Source organism: Phoxinus phoxinus, assembly GCF_949152265.1.
Source record: "Phoxinus phoxinus genome assembly, chromosome: 1".
NCBI classification, from domain to species: Eukaryota; Metazoa; Chordata; class Actinopteri; order Cypriniformes; family Leuciscidae; genus Phoxinus; species Phoxinus phoxinus.
The window spans coordinates 8,927,460-8,954,157 of NC_136876.1; the positions used below are offsets into that span (position 1 = coordinate 8,927,460).

Below are 26,698 nucleotides of genomic sequence, written 5' to 3' on the forward strand. Positions count from 1 at the left end.
TTGTCCAGGTCATCCTTCCTCCAGGTGGTTAGCCTGGCTGCTGGCTTCCCCTTCTTAGTTGGCCTCTTTGCTTGTGGTGCTGGTTCTTCATCATCGTCGTCATCATCATCATCATCATCATCATCAAGTACCTCAACTGCAGGCTGCACACACTTCCTCTTGGCAGAGGGGCCTATATCACTCTGTCCTGGAGTGTCTAGGTTATGGGTGGGTGGGAGGATAGTCAGGGTCTGCCACATCATCATCTTGCCGTAAAATATTTGCGTAGATAGCTGCAAAGAACAGAGAGTACATTTTTGAGTCAATATCAAGCCCAGTTTGAGTTATTTGTTGAGTAACAGTGAAGTGCAGATATACTGAAATATAAATAATAAGAAAAATAAGTGAGTAACATTGGACTGGTCTGTCATAACACTTAATTGCTAAAAATATAAATCCTTTGAAATATTACTCAAATTATTAAAAATGTTTATTTTAATACATTAACATAATTTGAAACATAATTTAATGAATAGGGTATTCATTTATGCTCCTAAGAACATCTAATATGATTCATGTTCTATAAATGTATAAATGTTATAAATAAATGTATACATTTATAAAAGATCTGTACTACTGATCTTTGGTATGGTCAAGTACTGGTGGTACCACTTATTTTAGCAGTAAAAAAAAACACACACACCAATACATGGCATTTAACTATGATAAAAACTGTTTCAAGGTAGTGTTAATTTCGTCAGACGAGACGAGACGAAATATGTTCGTCAACGACCTTTTTTTCCATGACTAAGACGAGACGATGACGAGACTGCACTATTGTTCAAAAGCGCTGACTAAGACTAAATTAACATGCATTATTGTTGACGAAAAAAGACGAGACGAAAATGTTTTGCATAAAATAAAAACTAAGATAAAATCTCTCTTCATTTTCGTCTACAATCGTCTCTGCTTTTTCATCAGCTGTACGCCTTTAAAATATTTCGAATGAGTTCGCGCTGTTGCTCAAGTAACATTACGAAGCTATGGTGTTTGTTTTGGCACATACATTATGCAGGTTACGATTGTATTGCTTCCACTAAAGAAAATAATGCGCTCCGTCTCTAGGCCAGTTAGAATCCTGTGTGTGGCAACGATCCATGGCAACGCTCTGTTTTTCATGGCAACGGTGTGTTATACTTAGAAGCGCATTCTACATTAGAATTCGACCAAGCCATTTAAAAAAAAAAGTTTAAACATACGCACAGATTGTTACATAAAATGGTGTGTGCGTAGAAAGAATTAGTCCACACGCCGCTCAAAAAAAAATAAAAAAATCTTGAGCGCAAGTCCACCGTCTAACGTTAGCACTAGGCAGGCTTTTTGTGTTATATTTCCCGTCGCTGCGCAGGCTTTTTTATTGTACATGACAGACTAATAACCCTTTTCTTTAAAGGCTTAGGTTATGTCCCATTAACCGGACCGTTGCATTACGATTAAAAGCAGTATCAATAAAGTAAAAAATGTGAGGTGCAGTCAAGTTCGAGTGTATGCGCTGTTTAAACGAGTGTTCTCACGATACACTTGTTGTGATTCGCGGAGTTTTATAGTGTTGATATTGTTTCTTATTCAAAAGTGGTGACTGAAAAACTATGATACCTCTTCCCGCGCCTTTGTAACTTCAGTCGGAGTATGTTGGGCCCCAGCTTTTGAATTGTGATGGTTAAAATAAAATACAGAACAGTTTCATCATTTGTAAATGTGTCTCCTAAATCAGAAATTGAAAACCAGACATGTTTAACAGTTGCATTCAACAAAAATCATTCAACAAGTGTATTTTGTTAGGTAATTATGACATTTTACCAATATTTGAGATATGTGAAACACTTTTTTACTGAAATGTTAATCAGAAATAATCTCAGTAATAATGTGTTATTAAAAAAAAGACATTTTTTTTTTACTAAAACTTGACTAAAATGAAAAGACTTTTAGTCGACTAAAACTTGACTAAGATACCTTAAGTTCTCTTTTGACTAAAACTAGACTAAAATGATGAGACTTTTAGTCGACTAAAACTAGACTAACAAAAAAAGATATGTGAATGACTAAAACTAACAAGGACATTTGGCACAAGACTAAGACTAAATTAAAAATGGGTGACAAAATTAACACTATTTCAAGGGCATAAAACCTACACATAAAGTGTAAATATATAATAAGAAGTGCAAAATATCATTATAAGTATTAAAAACTGTTATAAAGGTCATAAAACTGACCAAAACCACACATTTCAATATCTATGGCTTGAAAATGTCTATAAATGTGTTACGTTTCCCACTGGATCACTTTATAATGTTATTCAAACCTGTGATAACATCCAATGCACTAGTAAATACTATTGTCCTACGTTATAATCATAGACTTTGGCTATAATGCATTATTTGTAGAAACAATACCCTGGTACGGCTTTTCTATACGCATAGGGCGTATGTCTAAATATGGACTCACGCTAATCTTACGTGAACAAACGTATGATCAAATATGGTCTCACCATTTTTCATGCCACAAATGTCACTACTTTCAAGAAATCTATGCAAACAACACCTATCTCAACATGTTGCACAACTATTCAACCTGAGAATGTGTGAGTTTCATCAACTTCATCAACTATCGGATTGATATCGGTATCGGGAAATAATCAAAGCTTGGCATCGGAATCGGAAGTGAAAAAGTGGTATCGGGATATCCCTAATTTTAATGTTCATATCATGTTAGATAATTGTGCCAATGATCAAACATATTTATTAGTTCTCACTACAGAAACATGGTATTTGTGCCTATAATGTTTTTAAAAATTAACTTGAAGGTCAATGTACCTCATTCATGAAAAGTTTCAGGGACGTGTAATTAATTTATAAAAAGACTTAATTTATTGTAATTATAGCATTTGTCTATTACAAATGGGATCATTTTTATCTCCATTCACTCCATATTTCTCTTTTAATTATTTTCAAAATTTGAAAATGAAAGTTTTTCTTTCATTTCAGACCCGATGGAAGCGAGTGAGGAGAGTGAAGAACTGAGTGAAGTCGAGGAGCAACGTCATCTCAAACCTGGAGAAAAACCTTTGAGTCGTTCAAAGACTAAACAGACATCTTTAAAGAAAAAAGACAAGAAATCTTTCATCTGCACTCAGTGTGGGAAGAGTTTCACAACCAAACAAAATCTAGAGCGTCACACGAGAGTTCACACCGGAGAGAACATAAAGTTCATGTGTGAACAGTGTGAAAAGAGATTCTCATCCAAACAATATCTTAAGATTCACATGATATTTCATAGAGGAGAGAAGCCGTTCACATGCAATCAATGTGGAAAGGGTTTCAGATGTTTAGCACACCTTCAGAGACACATTAAAGTTCATACAGGAGAGAAGCCACATCTTTGCAATCAATGTGGGAATAGTTTCAGTCAATCATCAGCCCTTAATGTTCACATGAGGATCCACACCGGAGAGAAGCCGTTCCCATGTCATCAATGTGGGAATAGTTTCAGTCAATTATCATCCCTTAAGAAACACATGATGACCCACACCGGAGAGAAGCCGTTCACATGTGATCAATGTGGAAAAACATTTCTTAGGGCATCAGTCCTGAAGTCACACCTGACAGTTCATACGAAGGAGAAGCCACATTCATGTTCTGTGTGTGGAAAGAGTTTTTCACTGCGGTGTAATTTACTAGTACATCAGAAAATTCATACTGGTGTGAGAGAGTACATGTGCTTTGAGTGTGAGAAGACTTTTACTACAGGGAGAAATTTAAAACGGCACCAGATAATTCACACTGGAGAAAAACCTTATAAGTGTTCACACTGTGACAAGAGATTCAGGGATTCATCACATCTGAAAACACATAAGATGATCCATACTGGAGAAAAACCTTACAAGTGTTCACACTGTGACAAGAGATTCAGGGATTCATCACATCTGAAAAGACATGAGAGGATCCACAGCGGGGAGAAGCCACACATGTGATCAGTGTGGGACGAGTTTCTCTATTAAAAGTCACCTGAAGATACACATGAAGATCCATGCAGTGGAGAAACCACATCACCACAGTCTGAGATCACGGTAAGTAGTTCATCTTTATGTGCCGAGATGGTTTCGAGACGAACCCGCACCGATTTTTGTGTGTCAATTAATGAATGAAAAATGACAAATCCGGTGACAGAAAAGGATGATGCAAAAGGAAGCCGTTGAGTCGACAGTCACGGCTCGAGTTTCTCTTCTTTCATGCACAAATCTTTCTTCTGCTACTGAAGATTTACGTGGTGGTGAACGTACAAGAAGGCTGATGTGAGTCTACCTGTGTGGAACTTTTCAACGCACGCTGTTTTGGGTCAACAGAACGAACCAAAGGGATTATTCGCTAGTTTTGTGGACCCTTCTGACACGAGCCGCAGAGCGTTGCCTGTTCCTTAAGCCTTACCTCAGGTACTCCCAAAATACTTCCTGAGGCCTTCTTGCATTCATTCCAGTGATACATTTGTTTTATTCCCTGTTATTTTTTGTATACAATGATTTTTTAAATGTGATGTTTTTAGTGTTACTAAATGTGATATCTTTGGTTATATTTTTGCATTTATATTTTGTTGAGAAACAGACTTTTTGAATTAACAGACTATTAATTAATCGAGTTCACCACACAAACTACATCAAACGCTTTATTGATTTGTTTATTGTACCAAATATTTGTGTGAAAATTGATTTTGATTTTTTCTTTTTTGTTAAAGGGGTCATGACATGGTTTTTTTTATTTTATTATTATGTTCCCTTAGGTGCAATTATAGTATTACTATAGTTTTTTTTTTTACAAAAAACTTTTTAAAATGTATCGATTTATGACCTTTTCCCACCCTGTTTCTCATCCTCTGATTCAAACAGTCTGTTTTGGGGGTGTTTCCCCTTTAAGAGTTCAGTGTTAACGCCCACTGTTATGATTGGCTAACGTCAGTGCCTATGCATCAATTATTAACGCCCCCAGCCAGAACATTTGCGGATTCGGCGCAACTGTTTAGTAGGGGGTGATGCATGCGAAGCGATGGCTCTTGCAATGATAAAACCTTATTATGTTTGAGCCGGAATCAGAGGAAAATGAACCATCACCACAACAACGAAGACTGGATCAGCCCGTGTCCACATGGAAAGTGAAACTATTTTGAATTAATAAAAAATATTGTAACCCGAGACACTTGAAAACGGATTATTGTATAATTATCCTATAGCTTAATTTGCTAACAGTTTAACATTATTTAACTAATTCCAATGAAATGATAGGGTGTACCACGGACAAAAATGCATGCAAACAGGCCATCTTTGAAGATGCTGTATTGATAAAGGCAACATTTTTAATTTTCTATCACATGTAACGTTAGGTCTACTAGAAAAGCGACATATTTTCAAGATTCTCTTATACAAATGTGTTTAAATTAGCCAGTGATAAAAAGTAAGTTTGCGTCGTCGTTGTTGAGCCCAGAATAGTCAGCACGGACTTATCTTTGAGCAACAGTTTTCTGGCAACAAAGCCAGCATCATATTGGTATTTTTTCTCAAAACAGTCATCCTTCAAATGTATAGAACAAACGCTTAAACTAACACTGCAGTGACTGGGACGTCCGCCAAAAATAAAGTGCATCCATTTTCCCTGACGTCTGGATCTTTCGGCAGCGTATTCAAAGATGTTGTTTGTCCACAGCCAGGAACAGCACATCTGCGGCATCATCATTTCCCTGTACACAGACCCACTCGCTGTCCGGCGACTGAACACTTGTGACGGACGGAACACTTGTTGCTGCACGCGGGGCGACAATGATACGAAATGAGCGTAGTTCACTTGCGCTTAAAGCGTAGTTGCTTTGTGCCTGGAGGCGGTCATATGCAAACACTTCGTACCGTGACGTCACTTCTTACCATGGATCCAGAACGAGCTGTATTTAGAGCTTGATTAAATAAATGATTCGTTTATAATGGGGAGGAAGTCTTAAGCTATGAAACTTGCAGGACGTTTTAATGGTACAAAGACCTCTTATATACCAAAAGATCAAGGCAAATTTGGTTTCTCTTGTCATGACCCCTTTAATGGAGAATAAACACCAACCTCTTTGTTCTTCAGGATCTTCAGTGTGTTTCATTCTTCTTAAAAACAAGACCAATCTTACATCTATATTCCAAAGCGTTCTGGAATTACAACCATTTAAGTTCGACATGTGCATTTTCATGTCTATTAGAAAAAAGGGGGGCGCTTGATAAGGGGTTCATTAATCGAGTACTCCACACTAGATACATCAAAGGCATTGTTGATTTGTTTATTGTACCAAATCTTTATGTGAAAAAGTTTTTATATAAATACAAATTTTGTTAAAGGAATAATACAGATATTTACACTGAATATTTTTTGTGTGATGTTTTTGTGAATAAATTAAATTCCATGAGTATACATTTGTTTTGTGTAACTGGTGGTTTGAGTTATCCTGGTTAAATTCTTATATTTTTTGGTAGAGCTAATTCTACCTGGCAGCCGAATTAATTAATTTCCAATTGAATTCCTTTTGCACAGGCGTGCCACCGTTACAGTGCTGAGAAACTAAAGTTGCTTTTCCACCTTCGGAAAAGGTTCCAGTTGTGTTTCCACTTGAGTCTGGTACGACACGGCACAATTACAAACCATTATCGGCCCTGAACTCTCAGCACACTTGGCTAACCGCGCCGGCCGTGGTGGTTGAATGTGTGTAGTGACATCGCCACTCAGGATTGGTCACTTGTCTGTTGCCTGGTTACCAGTTTTTCTGTAGCTGGCTAAGCAATGTAAAAGCAATTTGAGTGACGTAAACACAAACTTATAATACAAATTTAAAGAAATAGCTGTGTTCAGCAATTCCTGTGCTCACCAACCATGTTATTTTTTCATGTACATGATTGAGCATACACGATTAATCTATAATTGGCATTGTTGTTTAATTTTAATAATTTAATAATTTGTTTGCAGTTTATCGGAAATTTGGCAACTTACATGCTGAATGTCAGTCATCTCTGTCTGCTATAAATTTAGCTGCATTGTGCAGTAGCACTGATGTTAAGCATTATGGGTACAACAAAGTGCTGGATCCACTGATAGTCGACCTTGTCACATTGGGGCAACACAGACTGTGTATTGCGAATCTGGGAAAGACAGTAAAGGGCACAGTTTAGTGTATTGCCGCTGACAACCTTGGTGCTCATAGCTTTGCAGGATTTGCGGAAAATTTCTCAGGAAGATATGTGTGCAGATTTTGCACTGCAGAGAAAGAAGAATTTCAATCTAAAGAAGTTGGATAAGGAAAACTTTGTCAGAGAACTGAAGAAATTCATGCGCTCATCTTCAGGTCGTCAGGCACAGTGACTTAACATCATTATGGAGTGAAACGTGGTTGTGTGTTTTCAGAGAATTTATCACACTTCAATATTACAACAGGCTCCCCCCCCCCAGATATTGTCCATGACCTCTGTGAGGGCATTGTCCCTGTTGAGATAGCATTGTGCTTGACTGTCTTTTTATCTAAAAAATATTCAACTTTGTTCTACCTCAATGAATCAATCCAGAAATTTCCTTTTAAATGGAATGATAAAACAAAACGTCCCCATGCTGTTCCTCTCACATTTTCAGCTAGAAAGACAATTGGGGGAAATGCCCACGAAAACTGGAGCCTGTTGAGGTTTTTACCTCTTTTGAGTGGAGACAAAGCCAGCGAACCTGCCCGGCAAGTTCTTAATGACTTGAAGGACATTGTAGATATTGTTGTCTCTCCTTCCCAGACTAAATAATCCATATCTTATCTTACCAGTAAGATATCGGAGCATAGGGTAAAGTTTTTCCTGATGTGAAATGTTTGCCCAAACACCATTATTTGGAGCATTATCCTGAGCTCATTCTGCAGTTTGGACCTCTGGTTGCTCTCTGGACTCTGCCCTTTGAGGCAAAGCATAGCTTTTTTTAAAGAGTTGTGCGTCATTCAAAATGCTTCAAAAACGTGATCCATATGGCATACCATTTCTATCTGTGCAGCTCGCTCACATCAAAATTGGAAGTGTCACATGTTTCTAATCTTCCCATTGATGTCCTGAATGATGAAATATCTCAAGCTGTAAGGCAGAACCACCCAAACCTGGATATTTTGTGCCTGGCCAAGGAAGTGACATATGAAGGCAACACCTACAGAGAAGGCATGGTCATTGCTCATGGGGAGCTTTCAGGTCTTCCAGTATTTTATTTTGAAAATTAAACGGATCTTTTATTTTGTTTTGGTTTGTTCTGCTTTTTGCTCGACTTCCTGTCCTGCGCACTCTGCCCTGTAGTGCTGCGGAGCTCTCCGGCATCCGGCAAAAATAGAAGCTCTGCGTATCTGCTCCGGATCGCCGGAGTCGGAACGCAGCCGTTCCGCAGTCAGTGAAAATACACACATTGACTTTAATGGAAACCTATTGACTCCGCCGCCGTTCCGCAGTTGGTGGAAATTAGGGGTCACACATACTCCGTTTGCAGTGCGTGTGCGGAACTGGAGCAGCACGCGCTATAGTGCTTTCACATATGCTGCGTCTGCAGTGCGCTACTGATTCGCAGATTCTGTGTGTCACCAAATAAAAAATGGTTAAGTAATTTTGATACAAATGTATAAATACTGATTATAAATGCATATTTTAAGACTGAAAAAAATATAAGAACCGGAAGAGAGGGCTATAGCCCCCAGAAGACAAAGGACCTTTTTGGAAATGAACATTTGACATATTAATTATTGTTAGTACATGCCACTTATCTACATTAAAACAAGTATTTTTCCTCTGCTATAAATAAGGCTGGCTGTAGCACCAAAAAGTTAAACATTTTGATTTACAATTACATAGTCAAAATGAATTATAACTACATAACTATAACAAACTTATAATTACACCCTGTTTAACTTCTGTATATTAAAAAATAAAACTATATAATATTATTTATTTATGAATTCAGATATAGGCTACAACTACATATTCTGATGTTCATTTACATTTAATAAATTCGCATGACATGAAGGTTGAATGTGACGATAAACAAAATAAATAAAAAGGGCAACACCGTACATATTCATGTTTAAATAGAACAACATGCAGCAATAATATATATTTATATTCTCGTTTAAAAGCAATAATCATATAAATAACTTGTTGTATTCATTAGTCAACTAAAGGCCTATAAACATCGCACTTGAAACAAACATTTTAAAACTTACCATCGACACCAATAGCCGAGGAAATTGCTTCCCATGCCCTTTCTTTGGCATTTAAATCATATTCTGTGGATCATACAGAATTGTTTCCACCTCCACAATGAGACGATTGTCATGCATGTCACTGTCACCTTGTTTTTGAGTTATTTTTCTCTCCACCAGCCTCTCTGATTGTCTGCTGTGATGCTAGTGCCCCCCTCCTCCAAAATGAACACAAATTGACATGAAAATGTAGTCATTTCATCATAAATGCATTTATTAAATACTTCTATTTTTCAGTCGTCTTTTTACTTTAAGACCGGGTTAAAGCAAGGACAACTACAATTTACTTCAACAAGTCGACATAACGAATGACACTCGTCTCATTCGTGGAGGTGGAAAAACAAGTTCTTTGTGATAGGCAAGATTAGGCGTTTATCAATATAGTTTTATAGTAATATATCCTGACTCAAATAATGTGTTTCTAACAGCAAACACTCAGAATAAAGTGAGATGATCTGCTGATGATCCTGAATGGCTTGTTGAATGAGTGTTGATAGTCTGAGGCTCATCAATATTAACAGATCTGCTGAAAACACTCTTTATTTCATGACAATAGTTCCTGTTTTCACCTCATTTATTATGCTGATGTCTTCAGATCTCCTGTAAATTGTCACTTAAAGCTCATTTCATTGGTGTCAACAGACTGAGGGTATTTGTTGGTTACTATATGTAGCCTATGTTTATTTCTGTTTATGCTTTTAACTGTGTTTTTCTTACCATTTTTTTATATTTGGAATAATTTACATGATTTTATTCTGTTATCCATGAGCATTACACTAAACTCAGTAACTTATATTTGTGATTTTAGCAGATCAACTCCTCACATCTTCAGTGAAGCTCCTCCCACTGTAATTCATCATCAGTGAAGCTCCTCCCACTGTAATTCATCATCAGTGAAGCTCCTCCCACTGTAATTCTCCAATAAATGCTGTAAATTCCCATCAGTCTACAAGTGAAGACGAGCATCAGGAAGAGCTGAAATCTGCAGAGACTGAGTTTATTAAAGAGGACAGTGAGAACACGAGTGATCCAGAACCCTGCAGAATGAAACACACTAAAGATCCTGAAGAACAAAGAGGTTGGTGTTTATTCTTCATTCATTCATGATGCTGGAGAACATTCATGTTAGAAACATTAAAGCACTTCATCACTTTTAGACGAACAGTTTCACTGTGAAATGGCTGCAAAAGTTTCTAACAAATGTCAGTAAAGGGAGATTGTCAACATCAGGTCAAACTAAATTTAAATATTTTAACTGTTTTATTTTAGATTTATTTTATATATGGTTTCAATTTGTAACAGCGTTACCAGTTTTACCTGAATTTTGTGCATATTTTTTACAAACATTTGTAATACAAATATATATAATAATTCCAAAACGTACAAATTTAATATCTACTCCGCTTTACTGCAAACATTTGTGTTGTTTCTCGCAGTGAAATTCACTTGATCTTGTGTTTCATGAATGGCCCTTAATAACTAAAACGTTTTAGTAGTTTTTAACATAATTAACTTTCAATCTAAATGTTGGTGTCAAATATATGGCAGTATTGTGTATTTTAAAGGGACACTTCAGGATTTAGCATTAAGCTTTTTATCAGTAGAAAACCTGTAGTATTTTCAAATGACCGTGCTTCTCTCCCTCATATCCCCCTGAGACGAGAGACTTATGTATTTTTTGTCTGTAAAAAGTCATCCGATGACACAAAAATCGTCATCAGAGGCTAAAAACTACAGCCAGTAGAAGGCGCTAGATCTGCATGTTTTCAAACCGCCCATCTCACTCACAGAATGTACAAATAGTGTCAGCCATCTTTTATCTGGAAGCTAAGCTAACCGGCTCTTATTCTGTGGAGAAAGCTGAGTAGTAGCGGTGACCATCCTCTTTTTCCCGGACATGTCCGGCTGCCGAGATCGTCCAAAATGTCCGGGATTCGGCTTTTGCTTTCTGCAGTCGCCATTCATTGTTTACATGCACACCTTTTGTTTCAATCTAACTGAATTCATTCCGATTGGTGAATCTGAATATAGTCTTTACATGAACGCTAAACAAGTGATCGGTTAATGTGCATTTTAACATTGCTAAGAAAATTCCCGTGAGAGATACGAGTCTCACAGCTGCCGCTCATCAGTAATCACGCCACCGGCCTCGCGTCGTTCTCCCGCGGTTGATAATGAATGAATAATTTGTTTGGTTGTCAGTCTCGTCCTGCTCGCCGCAGTAAACATGATGAATGGCGACTGTAGACGTAAAAGCCGAATCCTGGACATTTTTGGTGATCTCGAAATCCCAGGCAGACTCGTCACGGAGACTCACTAGTAGCCTTAAGCCTCGTTGTGCTCTTACCGGTAGGGCAGCGAAGCAAGTGCATTCTGGGAGTTGTTGTCTTTCATCCAGATGAGCCACACATACATTTTCTGGCTTTTCTCAGTCTAGAAGGCTCCAAATAATTTCACATTTCTACTACTTAAATGACCCATTTGAAATACACATTCATCTTTCCAGAGGTGAAGTATCCCTTTAATGTTCATATCATGTTAGATGATTGTGTCATTGGTCAAACATATTTAATAGTTCTCAGACAGAAACATGGGATTTTTGCCTATAATGTTTTTAAAATAGTAACTGGAAAATCAGTGTTCCTCATTCATGGAAAGTTTCAGGGACGTTTAATTAATTTATAAAAATACTTAAATTATTGTAATATCTTATAGCATTTGTCGATTACATCTGGCATCATTTCTATCTCCATTCACTCCATATTTCTCTTTGAATTATTCTGATTATTAAGAAAATTTGAAAATGAAAGTTTTTCTTTAATTTCAGACCCGATGGAAGAGAGCGAGGAGAGTGAAGAACTGAGAGAAGTGGAGGAGGAACATCATGTCAAACCTGGAGGAAAACCCTTGAGTCGCTCAAAGACTAAACAGACATTTTTAAAGAAAAGAAGAGCCAAAAAATCTTTCACCTGCACTCAGTGTGGAAACAGTTTCACAACCAAACAACATCTTGAGATTCACATGAGAGTTCACACTGGAGAGAAGCCGTTCACGTGCAATCAATGTGGGAATAGTTTCAGTCAATTATCATCCCTTAAGACACACATGAGGATCCACACCGGAGAGAAGCCGTTCACATGTGATCAATGTGGAAAAACATTTCTTAGGGCATCACACCTGAAGACACACCTGATGGTTCATACGAAGGAGAAGCCACATTCATGTTCTGTGTGTGGAAAGAGTTTTTCACAGCTGCAAAGTTTACAAACACATCAGAAAATACACACTGGTGTGAGAGAGTACATGTGCTTTGAGTGTGAGAAGACTTTTGCTACATTGAACTGTTTAAAACTGCACCAGAGAATTCACACTGGAGAAAAACCTTACAAGTGTTCACACTGCGACAAGAGATTCAGTCAGTCATCAACTCTGAAAAAACATGAGAGGATCCACACTGGAGAAAAACCTTACAAGTGTTCACACTGTGACAAGAGATTCAGTCTGTCATCATCTCTGAAAACACATGAGAGGATCCACACTGGAGAAAAACCTTACAAGTGTTCACACTGTGACAAGAGATTCAATCATTCATCAAATCTGAAAACACATGAGAGGATCCACAGCAGAGAGAAGCCGCAGTGTGGAAAGAGTTTCTCTATTAAAAGTCACCTGAAGATACACATGAAGATCCATGAAGTGGAGTAACACATCACCACAGTCTGAGATCCCGGTAAGAAGTTCATCTTTATGTGCCCAATTAATGAATGAAAAAATGACAAATCCGGTGAAAGAAAAGGATGATGCAAAAGGAAGCCGTTGAGTCGACAGTCACGGCTCGAGTTTCTCTTCATTAATGTACAAATCTTTCGACTGCAACTGAAGATTTACGTGGTGGTGAACGTACAAGAAAGCTGATGCGAGTCTACCTGTGTGGAACTTTTCAACGCACGCTGTTTTGTCATGATCCTGGCTCTCTCTTCCTCCTCTGTCTCCCTCTTGTGGTCACACACACACAGACACACACGTTCACTTACACGCACTCTCTCGTCATCTCATCACCCTCAGCTGTTTTCACTCTACATTCTCCGCGCTGATTTCCTCCCACCTGTTCCCTCTTTTCCTCTAATTGTTTCTGCTTTTTCTAGCTCTCACCCTCCTTGTCTCATTGTCAGATTATTCAATGCTACATGCGTATTGCATCTCGCTTTACCTCTCGTGTCTTGTCTTGTCCTGTCTGTGCACTTACTGGAGCATAATCTACGACAGTATATTGTTTGTGCTATTACGTGCTCTCTGTATTCAAACCAGCTACCTGAGCAGCACCTGCTTCCAGCTACCGGCTTCTCCACTCTACACGTGAGACCCAAGGCTCGCCGCTCTCTCTCTGTTCTCTGGCCGCATCCTGTGCTGCGCTGTCCCAGGAGAGGATTTGTGTTCTCGTTAAGAGCCTGCCGGCTATTCCTGTTTTCTACAGACTTCTCCGAACTTTTCTGTTTGTTATACATTCTGTGGACAGCTCCTAATTTACATTAAAGACTGTTTTGCTGCATCTCGCTTTTGGGTCCTCTCTCACATCCTAACATGTTTTGGGTCAATAGAACGAACCGAACGAACCGAAGGGATTATTCGCTAGTTTTGTGGACCCTTCTGACACTAGCCGCAGAGCATTGCCTGTTCCTTAAGCCTTACCTCAGGACAGGTACTCCCAAATCATTTCACCTCAAGCTCCCCAAAAGACTTCCTGAGGCCTTCTTGCATTCATTCCAGTGATACACACACACACACACACACTTACATTCACTCACCAAATTTTTTTAATGTGACGATCTGTGAGTGTTACTAAATGTGATATCTTTGGTTATATTTTTGCATTTATATTTTGTTGAGAAACAGACTTTTTGAATGAACAGACTATTAACCCTTTATATTGGCACCGGGCCATTACATATTTAAAACAGTAACACTGATTTTTAAACTACACATAAAACACTGATTTTTAAAATACATTACATAGGAGCCGTAATTTATCAATTTGCAACAATAATATTAGTAATATCAGACCTTTATTTTGAAATAGTGATGAACATGAAAAATCATGACAGAATGGTAGAAACCTCAGTTTGTTTTCATGCCAAGAGTTCAAAAGATAGCATCCATTCAATTATTTTAGAAAAAAAGGTCTGAAAATGTTTTAAATATAAAGAAAGAAATAATAGATTCACCATTTGTGATGTGGCAGCGAGCTATAATGCACATACGTGATCTTCTTGTGTTTCTTAGAGGTTGAATTAATTTCACAGGCGTTTTTATCTAAAAAATATATTTAACTTTGTTCTACCTCAATGAATCAATTCAGAAATTTCCTTTTAAATGGAATGATAAAACAAAACGTCCCCATGCTGTTCCTGTCCCTCACATTTTCAGCTAGAAAGACAATTGGGGGAAATGCCCACGAAAACTGGAGCCTGTTGAGGTTTTTACCTCTTTTGATTGGAGACAAAGTCTCCAAACTGCCTGGCAAGTTCTTAATGACTTGAAGGACATTGTAGATATTGTTGTCTCTCCTTCCCAGACCAAAGAATCTTTCACCGGGTGAAAAACCAGATATTCAAGAAAATCCCTCATTGGTCCCAACTCTGGATGTGCTTGATTGCTGGCCATAACGAGCGCCAGCTGAGGTGAATCAGCTGCGCTTCATTGAAGCACATGCTCAGGACAAGGGAGCATAAAAGGTAAGTGTTTGAGCAGTGAGGAAGTGGTGTATCCGGGCAAGTGTGTGTCTTGACAGCGGCGCAACAAGAGAAAGCTGAAGGTTGGATGTCTGATCGGTGCTCTATTGTGAAGTTTCCCCGAGACATGCTCATTAAGTGAGTTTCCTGAAACAACCATGAACAGCGGCACCACGAAGTAAGTGAGGAGATTATACAGCAGAAAAAGGAGAAGTGACTGGCCAAAGTGAGAGAGGAAACCACCTCAGGATTGGGATAACACACCGAGGAAAAGTTAAGTGCACCCTTCATTTGATTACCCTTTGAGAAAACCACATGTGAAGATTGTCCATCACCGGTGCGCGACTAACCTGTGTTGCGGGCAGTGTGTGTTGTCCTGTTCATAGAGCGAAACGCAGTAACTGGGACAGCTGGGAGGATCGCTGATGCGCTCACGTCAATCTTCTGACAACATTATTCCTTGAGTCATTCACCCTACAGCGAGAAGAGAAAACGGGTAGATTAATCACTGTGGAGAAACTGTGATGAATGAAAATTGACTTCTAAACATGAAGATCCCTTCAAATTGATCTGTCTAAAGCTGTGTCCAGGTTTTCCTTTGTGCACGGTGTGGCGAGGAGCGCAATACACCCTGAGCACCACAATTCATGAGCACTATCTCTCACGTCAACGAAAGCCCAGTCTCACGAACCCTCCAATGAAGGACTGCAAACGTACCGCGATCCGGTCACACTTACCATTGTCCGAGCACTGTCATTGTCTGTCCCTCGGAGAAGAGAAGTTGTTGTCCTTCCATCGGCTGTTCTACGAACACACACACCAGCCGAGCCTGAGCACTGTCATTGTCTGTCCCTCGGAGAAGAGGAGAAGCTGCTGTCCTTCCATCGGCTGTTCTACGAACACACGCACAAGCCGAGCACTGTCATTGTCTGTCCCACGAGCACATCCGACGAGTCGAAGAGACGAAGAAAGCCACTGTCCTAACCACGAACCAGCGACGAGAGGAACCCCCGAAGAACCACTTACCTGCACCCCCTCCCCGTTCCTCTTCCCACGCCGGGTCCCCGCCACGAACATTCTCATCACTGCTTTTATGGTTTTAAATCAATAAAATACTTACCTTTTAAAATCCACTTCTTGTTGTCCGCCTCTTGGTGTCCTCTGGTGTCTGCTCCTCCGGAGTGTGGTTATTGACCCTCTGCCCTAACATCGGTTACAAATCCATATCTTATCTTACCAGTAAGATATCGGAGCATAGGGTAAAGTTTTTCCTGATGTGAAATGTTTGCCCAAACACCATTATTTGGAGCATTATCCTGAGCTCATTCTGCAGTTTGGACCTCTGGTTGCTCTCTGGACTCTGCGCTTTGAGGAAAAGCATAGCTTTTTTAAAAGAGTTGTGCGTCATTCAAAATGCTTCAAAAACGTGATCCATATGGCATACCATTTCTATCTGTGCAGCTCCCTCACATCAAAATTGGAAGTGTCACATGTTTCTAATCTTCCCATTGATGTCCTGAATGAAGAAATATCACAAGCTGTAAGGCAGAACCACCCAAACCTGGATATTTTGTGCCTGGCCAAGGAAGTGACATATGAAGGCAACACCTACAGAGAAAGCATGGTCATTGCTCATGGGGACCTTGCAGGTCTTCCAGTATTTTATTTTGAAAATTAAACGGATCTTTTATTTTGTTTTGGTTTGTTCTGCTTTTTGCTTGACTTCCTGTCCTGCGCACTCTGCCCTGTAGTGCTGCGGAGCTCTCCGGCATCCGGCAAAAATAGAAGCTCTGCGTATCTGCTCCGGATCGCCGGAGTCGGAACGCAGCCGTTCCGCAGTCAGTGAAAATACACACATTGACTTTAATGGAAACCTATTGACTCCGCCGCCGTTCCGCAGTTGGTGGAAATTAGGGGTCACACATACTCCGTTTGCAGTGCGTGTGCGGTACTGGAGCAGCACGCGCTATAGTGCTTTCACATATGCTGCGTCTGCAGTGCGCTACTGATTCTGTGTGTCACAAAATAAAAAATGGTGAAGTAATTTTGATACAAATGTATAAATACTGATTATAAATGCATATTTTAAAGGGCACCTATTATGACATTTAAAATGTTCCTAATGTAACGGGCGTGCGTTGTCCTTTAACAGTTTTTTTGATAGGTTGGATGCACGTCCATTAACCCTTATATATTCTGCGTTGTGTTCTTGTTGTGTTGGATGCAGAAAAGACCCAAACCACGACCAACTGCTGGTTGCTCTTTTAATGAAGGCGGAACAGCGGATTTGTCTGTACAAATCAACAAAAAACACATAAATATCCGTCACATGCAGTCTCCTCCACAGCACACAAATCTCTAGCTCCTCCTCTCAGCTAGTCTGGCGCAAACCGCACATACATACACAACTGATAAAACTTTTAGTATTATCAGCTAAAATACTTTTAAATAAAAATGTGAAAATGAACTGAATAAATAATATAATGCTCAATGTAATTGACAACATTAATTACTTTTACATGCTTAATACAACCAATGTGTGCCAGATGAATTATAATGAACATTATACACATACCTGTACAAATCAACAAAAAACACATAAATATCCGTCACATGCAGTCTCCTCCACAGCACACAAATCTCTAGCTCCTGTTAGCAGATAAACATACAGAGAACCTTGTAGACTAGCACGTGGAAACAGAGTCTACTTTAAAGCTTGCAAAAAGTCGGTTTACAAGGTTTATATTCAACTGACACATTTACTGCATGTTGACAATCTCAAAAAATAAGATTTATACATAACATAAAACAAGGTTTGCATCGTCCAAAAACCAAAATAAGTGTTTAAAACTGATGAGCAAAATAATACATTACCTCCTCTCAGCTAGTCTGGCGCAAACTGAGAGAAGCGCGCGTGAATGACGCACAAAGCCTGCGATCTCTTAAAGTGACGGTACAGGTATTAACACCATGGTCTGAATACAACATCCAGGCATAAATATTGGCAATAAAACACATCTTAAACATATAGGAACCAATGTTCATCAGGATTTGGTGACATTTCAACCGTAAAAGTAAAGATATAATTTCAACCCGGTTACATTCACCCCTCCTGAAATTCACCAACATCCTGGTAAAGTGGAGTCCCGGGACTGTAAAGAACACATAATACGTCTGCAACTGACACAATCTGGCCCAAATGAAAAAAAATATATAGACCTAGTCCACAGTCAACTTAGAAGTCACCTCACAAAAAAGGTTCAGGGAAGAAAGAGGTTGATCAGGTCTCTGAATCCCCTTAGCTCAATGCGACGCCTGATACGCCACACAACACTTGGCCCAAAAAAACTTGTCCCACAGACATTTGCAAGTATCAATGCTCATAACACAGTCCAAAAAAAATATAACATATACTACAATAACATCAACATATATCAAGACTCATCTCTGCAAAATAAAGAGAGATTATGAACGGCTCCCAAACAAAATGTTTGAACCCCTCAGAAATGGTTTCTGAACCATGGACTCTATTAGTCTGTTCACTGATTTCACTACTCTCCCTGCACGTGTTCTAACCTGACCATCAGCTGCAGTCTGTGTGTGCGGGTCAGTGGGAACCAATATGTCAGCATGTGGTGAGTGTGAAATATCCGATTGTGGTGCAGGTGAAATGGATGGGTAATCAGCAGTGGCACCTACAGGACTGTGCAGTGGACTAGACTGGTCCAGCTCTTCTGAATCAGCTGACTCAGATTCAAGTGAGACTTCAGGTGACAAAACTGCAAGACTCTCACCATCTCTGGAATTTGACAGGTTCTGTGCACTGTCATCTTGAGTCAATAACCCAGACACTGAGGCTCTATCATCACCACAGTCACAGTCTTCCTGAGCAGACTCCTCACTGGCCAAAGACTGATCATTTGCATGGGTATCCTGACTCTCATCCATCCCAGAAAGTGGCAAGAAGTTGACCTCCAACAAAAGATTCCTGTGCACAACTCTCGTGTGTCCCTCTGCATCCTGTATTTTATAGACATGGATATTGGGATTTGCACCAACAACTGTGTACACTCCATCCTCCCATTTGTCGGCCAACTTCCTCTTCCCTCGTTCTCCTTTATTTGCTACCAAAACACGATCTCCCACAGAGAGGTAGGTACCCTTGACACGTTTGTTGTACTGCCGGGCCTGGTGCATTTGCTCTGTGGAAGAATGTTTCTGGGCGATTTCCATAGCACTTTTGAGGCAAGAAAGCAGGGACTTGGCATATGAGTCATAGTCAACAATCCCTGGGTCGTTCAAAACCTGCTTAAACAGAATATCCACCGGCAATCTAGGTACACGCCCAAACATTAAGAAGAAGGGAGCGTAACCCGTAGTCTCATGAACGGTGGCATTGTAGGCAAACGTGAGGGTCTGAATTTGTTGTGGCCACTGGTGTTTTTCCTTCAGGGGAAGGGTACGGAGCATGTTACCCAAAGTGCGATTAAATCGCTCTGTTCCCCCATTGCCCATGGGGTGGTAGGCTGTCGTATGAGATTTAGCAACACCGGCCAGACGAAGGAGCTCTGCAATCAAGTTGCTCTCGAAATTGGTGCCCTGATCAGAATGTATTCTCTCAGGGAAACCGTAAACACAGAACACATTGTCCCAGAGCTTCTTGGCGACTTGCTTTGCCGTCTGATTGGCACAAGGGAATGCATGGGCAAGTTTGGTGAAATGGTCGGTGACCACAAGGACATCCACAGAACGCTGCTTACTGTCCTCCGCCGACCAAAAATCAATGCACACTAACTCCATCGGGGCAGAGCTCTTGATGCTTTCTAGGGGCGCACGAGCAGCAGGTTCCGGCGACTTCCCAAACACACACCTCTGACAGCATCTGACATGTGCCCTCACATCCCTCTCCATATCAGGCCAGTAAAATCGCTGCCTTGCCAGTGAGAGAGTACGATCCTGACCTTGATGACCTGCCAGATCGTGTATGCCCAACAATGTCTTTTCCCTTAGACTCAGAGGCAACACATATTGAGATCTTCTCTGCTTGGACACGGGATCTCTCGTCACCCGATACAACATCCCGTCATGGACTTCCAACTTGTCCCATTGCTTGAACAATCTGAGGACCTTTGAATCAGCGCCATGCCTTTCCCGCCTAGATGGTCGTTTCCTGGCTGCAACGAAAGGTAATACCTTAGAGATGCTGGGGTCTTGCTCTTGACTCAGCTGCAACTCCTGAGCGGAGAACATGGGCGTAACATCCTGACCACTCGACAGCTGTTGGACGTGTTGGGCCAGATAGAGTGCTCTGGATTCCGCTGCATCAATCCAGTCACAGTGTCCCTGACAAAGAGCTCTGATCTCGGCTGAATCACACACCATCTTGAACGTTGGATAGTCCCCTGATCTGTAGCTTTGAGACTGGCAGCTGACCCTGAAAGCATCCTGCACAGAATCCTCCTCTATTCCATTAGCTTCCTGAATCAGGTTGGGATATGGTTCCTTCAGCAGCCTCTGACAAATGGGTTTCGCGAAGAGGTCGCGACTCAAGGCATCAGCCACCACATTCTTTTTCCCGGGCAGGTGTTTGAGATCAAAGGAGTAAGACGCAAGCTTAGAGACCCAGCGGATTTCACATGCGTCAAGCTTTGGCTTTGTTAGAAGGTAAGTTAGTGGATTATTATCCGTCCATACCGTGAAGCTACGGCCTTTTAGCCAGTGGCTGAACTTTTCACAGACACTCCACTTCAAAGCCATGAACTCCAGTCTGTGAGCTGGATACTTCCGCTGTGACGCACTGAGGGTCTTGCTTGCAAAAGCAACTGGTCTGGCTTTGGACTCTCCTCGTGGAACTTGAGAGAGCACTGCTCCAAGTCCGTTCAATGAAGCATCTACTGACAGAATAAATGGCTCGTCAAAGTCCGGATGAGCCAGCACAACACATCCCAACAGCATGGTCTTCAACCGGTCAAAAGCGATTCCACATTCCGCCGACCAGTCTGCAGGAGTAAGCTTGCGATAGGCACCCAGAGGCTTCTTATCTCTAGCTGACCGTCCCCGCCTCTTCTGTCCACCCGTAAGTGCGAACAAAGGCTTCGCAATGGAGGAACAGTTTGGGATGAAATGCTGGTAGTAAAATACCATGCCAAGGAAAGATTTGATTCTCCGTACAGAAGGCGTGCACTCATCGTCCTCCATGAGATCTCGTACTGTCATCTTGTTGATGACCTCCACTTTGTCAGGATCGACGGCCACACCCTCGCCATTAATGACATGTCCAAGGAATCCGACTTGTTCTCGAAGCAGATGGCACTTCTTCGGAGCCAGTTTCAAGTTATTTTCCCGCAACCTCTGGAACACTGTGCGGAGTCTGGACAGGGCCTCATCCTCTGACGATGCAAAGACGAGAAGATCGTCAAGATAACACAGGAGTTTTGTGAAGTTCATGTCCCCAAAAATCCCAATCATCATCCTCATAAAGGAGGCTGGACTGTTACACAATCCCTGAGGCATGCGATTATATTCATGCAGTCCAAGGGGGGTTGTGAAAGCTGTATACTTCTTGTCGTCTTCGTGCATTGGGATGTTGAAGAAGCCGGAAGTGAGGTCCATCGTACTAAAGAGGCAATTGCCACCAAGAGCTGCCAGACAGTCAGACTGGTGCGGCAAGGGATGGGCGTCCTTTAAGGTTCGGGCATTCAGCCACCTGAAATCAGTGCAAATCCGCAACCCACCATCTTTCTTCCACACCATCACCAGTGGCGAAGCATACTCGCTTGAGGACTTCCTGATAATCCCCTTTTCCTCCATATCAGTGAGAACCTGCCTCAACTTCTGATAGTGAGCAGGAGGGACTCTCCTGTACGGCAAGCGAAAAGGGCGATCGTCGGTGAGATGAATGCGGTGTGTGTATCCCTTTACCTCACCACAGTCCAATGAGTGCTTGGAGAAGATGTCTTGATATTCAATTAATAGCTGTGTGAGCCTAGACTTACAGTCTTTACTGACTTGACATGTGTCTATGTCAACATCACTTAAGCCCAACTTTGACAGGCTTTTAGCCAGCTGACCAGCTAAATGGGCACTGGGCGATGTGTCAAGTTGCTGTTGCAGTTTGTCATGTACTTGTTTCTCTGTATGAGATTGCTGTATCTCAATGTCAAGTTGTTCCTCTGAAGCCTCATGTAGACCCTGAGAAGCAGCTAGATCCTCGATTGCCAAGCATGGAAACACATCAGCCAATTTGCAATTTATCTTCAGTGTAACAGCTTTGTCAGATGGGTTAACAACTGTCATTGGCACCCATCTATCACCCCAGAGAGGTGTGACAAGACGCCAACTAGAACACATCGTGGCATGGCTTTGGAGTTGGTTGGCTCTACGACAACGGTGCATCCAGGTGACATCGGTACGCTAGCAGGGAGTCTACCCCAAACCAAGTGTTCATGCCTGGGTAGAAGTATCACTGCTTGGGTGAGCTTGACAGTGCCTATTTTGTCAGGAACCTCACTCCCTCTCCAGCGCTCGACATTGGTGAACATCGACAAGAACTGTTCAACATCGGGATCAGACTGATGCTCAGGTCTGGAAGCTATGCTCCAATAGTCATTATCACCCTTCAGAACACGAATCACGTGTTTGATGACATTCGAGCCCAATATGAGATCATCATGCTGACCAGGCACAACCAAGGTAGGTACAACACAGCGAGCGCCGTAAAGCTGCATCTCCAAGTCATAAAAACCCTCAGGTCGAGTCTGCAGACCACCACAGCCAATCAAAACTATATTTTCTACGGGGTGCTGCTTCTCGGGCAAAACACCAGCAGAGCTGAGTTTCTCTACTGCATGTTCGCTGATGCTACATGCCATAGAGCCAGAGTCCATCATGCCTTTAAGCTGCACACTGTGATTGATAAGGACAGTAGCATAAAACAACTCACTGAATGCTTCGATCTTCTGTGTGGCTTGAACGACGATTCGGGTCCCCTTAGGTGCTTTGGCGCAGCAGTCCTCATATAAGCGAGCTGGGTCGTGTGTATCAGAGAGGGATTCATCCACAATACCCACACCGCCCCTCCCAGGGTGTGGGCTTTCTAGTTTAACTGTTGATCCTGTCCACCAGCGCTGTTGGCAGGTTGAGAGCGGCGCTGGCTGGTCTGATCAGGGCAGTCCCTCTTCCAGTGGCCAGGCGATAAGCACTTTAAACACCTGTTCTCTCGCCTGCAGTGAGACAATGTGGAATGATCAGAAGCCCTACAAACCCTGCACACCTTTTGAAAAGAGTGAGGCACTGCAGCTTGAGCTCTGGGGTTAGCTGGCACTTGTGTATGCTGTGTAACCAGTCGGTCTAACAAGTTCACCAAACTCCTCATGCAGACATTGTCAACACTCGCAGTAGTCATGGGCACCGATGGTACAGTGGTGTTTGGGACTGGTGTATTATCAGCCATAGGCACATGATACTGGGAATGGACTTTGTGCTCAACTGTGCTTGACTTAAGTGGCCTAACAGTTGCAGTTTTCTGTCCCTGCATGTGCTCATCAAGCCTCTCTTGGATCTCACATGCCGACCATTTCTCCGCAGACTTGAACTTGAAAACACTTGCAAGAGACCGGTCTGGGCAGTATTTGATGAACATCATGCTGACTTCATGGCCCGGGTCATCAATGCTTCGGCCTTGCCTTTTCAGATACTCATCCGCTACATCAACTGTTTTGTTTAGCCGTATCCAATATTCCATAGCATCTTCACCTGGCATGGGCAATGTATTATAGAAATCTGCCAAAGGCATGCTTGAGTAAGTCAGTTCGCTAAAGTGTTGTTTAAGAATATCAAAAATCACATGGGGATTTGCAGCATGGTTAATAGATGTGTTGTTACGCAGCTTTATCCTCACCACATCCCCTGCTTTGCCCATAAGCTTCGCCAGGACTTCTTGTGAATGCTCAATCACTGGAATAGCTCGTTTCTTTAAATACAGAGTCATAAGATTTTCCCACTCATGAACTGTGAATTTATCTGAGCTATCACCCCTGAATATAGGAGGCTCTCTTACATCTGACTGCATGACAACCTTGACGTTAGGCAATGTCATCTCCGAGGGCTGTACAGGAGTACTGGTGTTGTGTGTGCACCTGTCAGATTGTAGCTTGGCTGTAATAGACTCACCTAGCTTCTCAGCTAACTGTGTAATGAGTGAGCCTAAATCTGGATTCTGCTCGACTTGGCTTGGCATGGCACGATCTACATAACGTGTAGAGGTAAGCTGTGGGGTGTGTAATGCTGTGACATTAGGCCCTGGTGTTCTGGACTCTAAGGGTCGAAAGAATAAACCCCTCCCCACACCAAACTGGTCCACGATAGAGTCATGCTCAGCATTGTCAACTTCACCCTCGACAAAATATGTGTAACCCTCTGCCATATTTCAGTCACTCCATACACAGAAAAGAAATATGAAAGTAAAGAAAAAATATAGCCAATAAAATAAAATCTTAATGGTTAAACTGGAAGAGCACCAAAAATAAAATAAAAAAATCTAGATAATCACATCAATTAGCAATCAATTGCACATCAGTAAACCACTCTCTTAAATGCTGTTATATTAAGAAACAAAAAAATAAAAGGTTCAGGTTGCAGTCCAAAGGAATACCTGACTACGGTAAAAGGCGAATGAATGCAGCTTCCCACGGCGAACGAGCTGACGTCGATCTTCAGACCAATCCTTGAAAGGTCACGGCACCATTGTAACGGGCGTGCGTTGTCCTTTAACAGTTTTTTTGATAGGTTGGATGCACGTCCATTAACCCTTATATATTCTGCGTTGTGTTCTTGTTGTGTTGGATGCAGAAAAGACCCAAACCACGACCAACTGCTGGTTGCTCTTTTAATGAAGGCGGAACAGCGGATTTGTCTGTACAAATCAACAAAAAACACATAAATATCCGTCACATGCAGTCTCCTCCACAGCACACAAATCTCTAGCTCCTCCTCTCAGCTAGTCTGGCGCAAACCGCACATACATACACAACTGATAAAACTTTTAGTATTATCAGCTAAAATACTTTTAAATAAAAATGTGAAAATGAACTGAATAAATAATATAATGCTCAATGTAATTGACAACATTAATTACTTTTACATGCTTAATACAACCAATGTATGCCAGATGAATTATAATGAACATTATACACATACCTGTACAAATCAACAAAAAACACATAAATATCCGTCACATGCAGTCTCCTCCACAGCACACAAATCTCTAGCTCCTGTTAGCAGATAAACATACAGAGAACCTTGTAGACTAGCACGTGGAAACAGAGTCTACTTTAAAGCTTGCAAAAAGTCGGTTTACAAGGTTTATATTCAACTGACACATTTACTGCATGTTGACAATCTCAAAAAATAAGATTTATACATAACATAAAACAAGGTTTGCATCGTCCAAAAACCAAAATAAGTGTTTAAAACTGATGAGCAAAATAATACATTACCTCCTCTCAGCTAGTCTGGCGCAAACTGAGAGAAGCGCGCGTGAATGACGCACAAAGCCTGCGATCTCTTAAAGTGACGGTACAGGTATTAACACCATGGTCTGAATACAACATCCAGGCATAAATATTGGCAATAAAACACATCTTAAACATATAGGAACCAATGTTCATCAGGATTTGGTGACATTTCAACCGTAAAAGTAAAGATATAATTTCAACCCGGTTACACTAATGTTGTTGTGGGAGTCCCCAACAACAGTTTTACATGCATGCAATGACAAAAAACACTTTTGTTTTCGTATAATATGCATTTATTTTTACCTGATTTGCTCACCGACTCCCAAATGATTCGTTCAACGACTCGTTTTTCAAACCCCTCCTTTGCGCGACGCTAATCTGCGTTGATTGGTCAGATGACCCAGCAGTGTTTACAGAGATAATACTTATTTTTAACACGGAGTACAATGATGCTTTTATCAATTAAATTGTGTTATAATAATGATTATAGTCCACTGCTTTGTAGTTTTTAGTAAAAAACGAAAAATAAGATAAATAATTTAATGTTATGTTAGCGAGCATAGCCCAGAGTTCATATTGTAAAAGCACAATCAGTCTTTGTTTGCATTAGCCTGATGCATAAACATAACGTTTTTACAAAAAAAAAAAAATGCAGTTACGTTACAGTTATTACTCTATTCTTTAGACAACTCCGAAAACAACGACAAACACTTCACATATCTCAATACAATTGTCATTGAAGACCTAGAAGCTAAACGGTGCTTACACAACAAACAACATTATTATTAAGCATGCTACATAAAATATAAAAGCAGCAACAATTATTAATAACACTTACAGGTTGTGATACGGAGGAGGAAGCTGATGCAAATACATGGAACTGAACCTTCCTTCAATATCAGCGGCTCGCGAATCCAAGTTTGATTGCATTTAAGTTGGTAAAGCAATCGTCTTCAAAATGGCGCGAGCAAAGCACAAGGCTCGGACTATACTTCTGTGGTATAGTTATATGAATTGTAGCCACTTAGTCTTCAAATGCTTCTCCTTGGGCAGATGAAAAAAGTTTGCTTTTGAGTCGCACTTCAGAACACAGTCTCCTCGCCCTGATGTTTTCAAGTTTTCCCTGCTGGCCTTGGA

The 26,698-nt window shown here is 40.9% G+C and overlaps 4 protein-coding genes across 5 annotated transcripts in view; 3 read left to right on the forward strand and 1 right to left on the reverse strand.

The window, feature by feature from the left end:
- Window positions 1-4,146, forward strand: part of LOC307000932 (uncharacterized protein) — a 45,127-nt gene extending 40,981 nt beyond the window's left edge. The window contains exon 2 of the mRNA XM_079616922.1: window positions 3,024-4,146. Coding sequence (XP_079473048.1) covers window positions 3,024-4,009 — 986 coding nt within the window. The 3' untranslated portion in view covers window positions 4,010-4,146. The remainder of the gene's footprint in view (window positions 1-3,023) is intronic.
- The window catches only part of LOC307001012 (uncharacterized protein), a 573,545-nt gene that overhangs the window by 342,722 nt on the left and 204,125 nt on the right, over window positions 1-26,698 (forward strand). The window lies entirely within an intron of this gene.
- LOC307000598 (uncharacterized protein) overlaps window positions 1-26,698 on the reverse strand; it is a 496,331-nt gene that overhangs the window by 84,334 nt on the left and 385,299 nt on the right. The window contains exon 1 of one of the 2 annotated variants that reach the window (XM_079616283.1): window positions 6,132-6,380. The exons of the other annotated variant lie outside the window; for it this stretch is intronic. Coding sequence (XP_079472409.1) covers window positions 6,132-6,252 — 121 coding nt within the window. The 5' untranslated portion in view covers window positions 6,253-6,380. Of the gene's footprint in view, window positions 1-6,131; window positions 6,381-26,698 lie in introns of those variants that run through there. 2 annotated transcript variants of the gene reach the window in all.
- Window positions 10,259-26,698, forward strand: part of LOC307000631 (uncharacterized protein) — a 426,328-nt gene continuing 409,888 nt past the window's right edge. Inside the window, exon 1 of the mRNA XM_079616357.1 lies at window positions 10,259-10,396. Coding sequence (XP_079472483.1) covers window positions 10,363-10,396 — 34 coding nt within the window. The 5' untranslated portion in view covers window positions 10,259-10,362. The remainder of the gene's footprint in view (window positions 10,397-26,698) is intronic.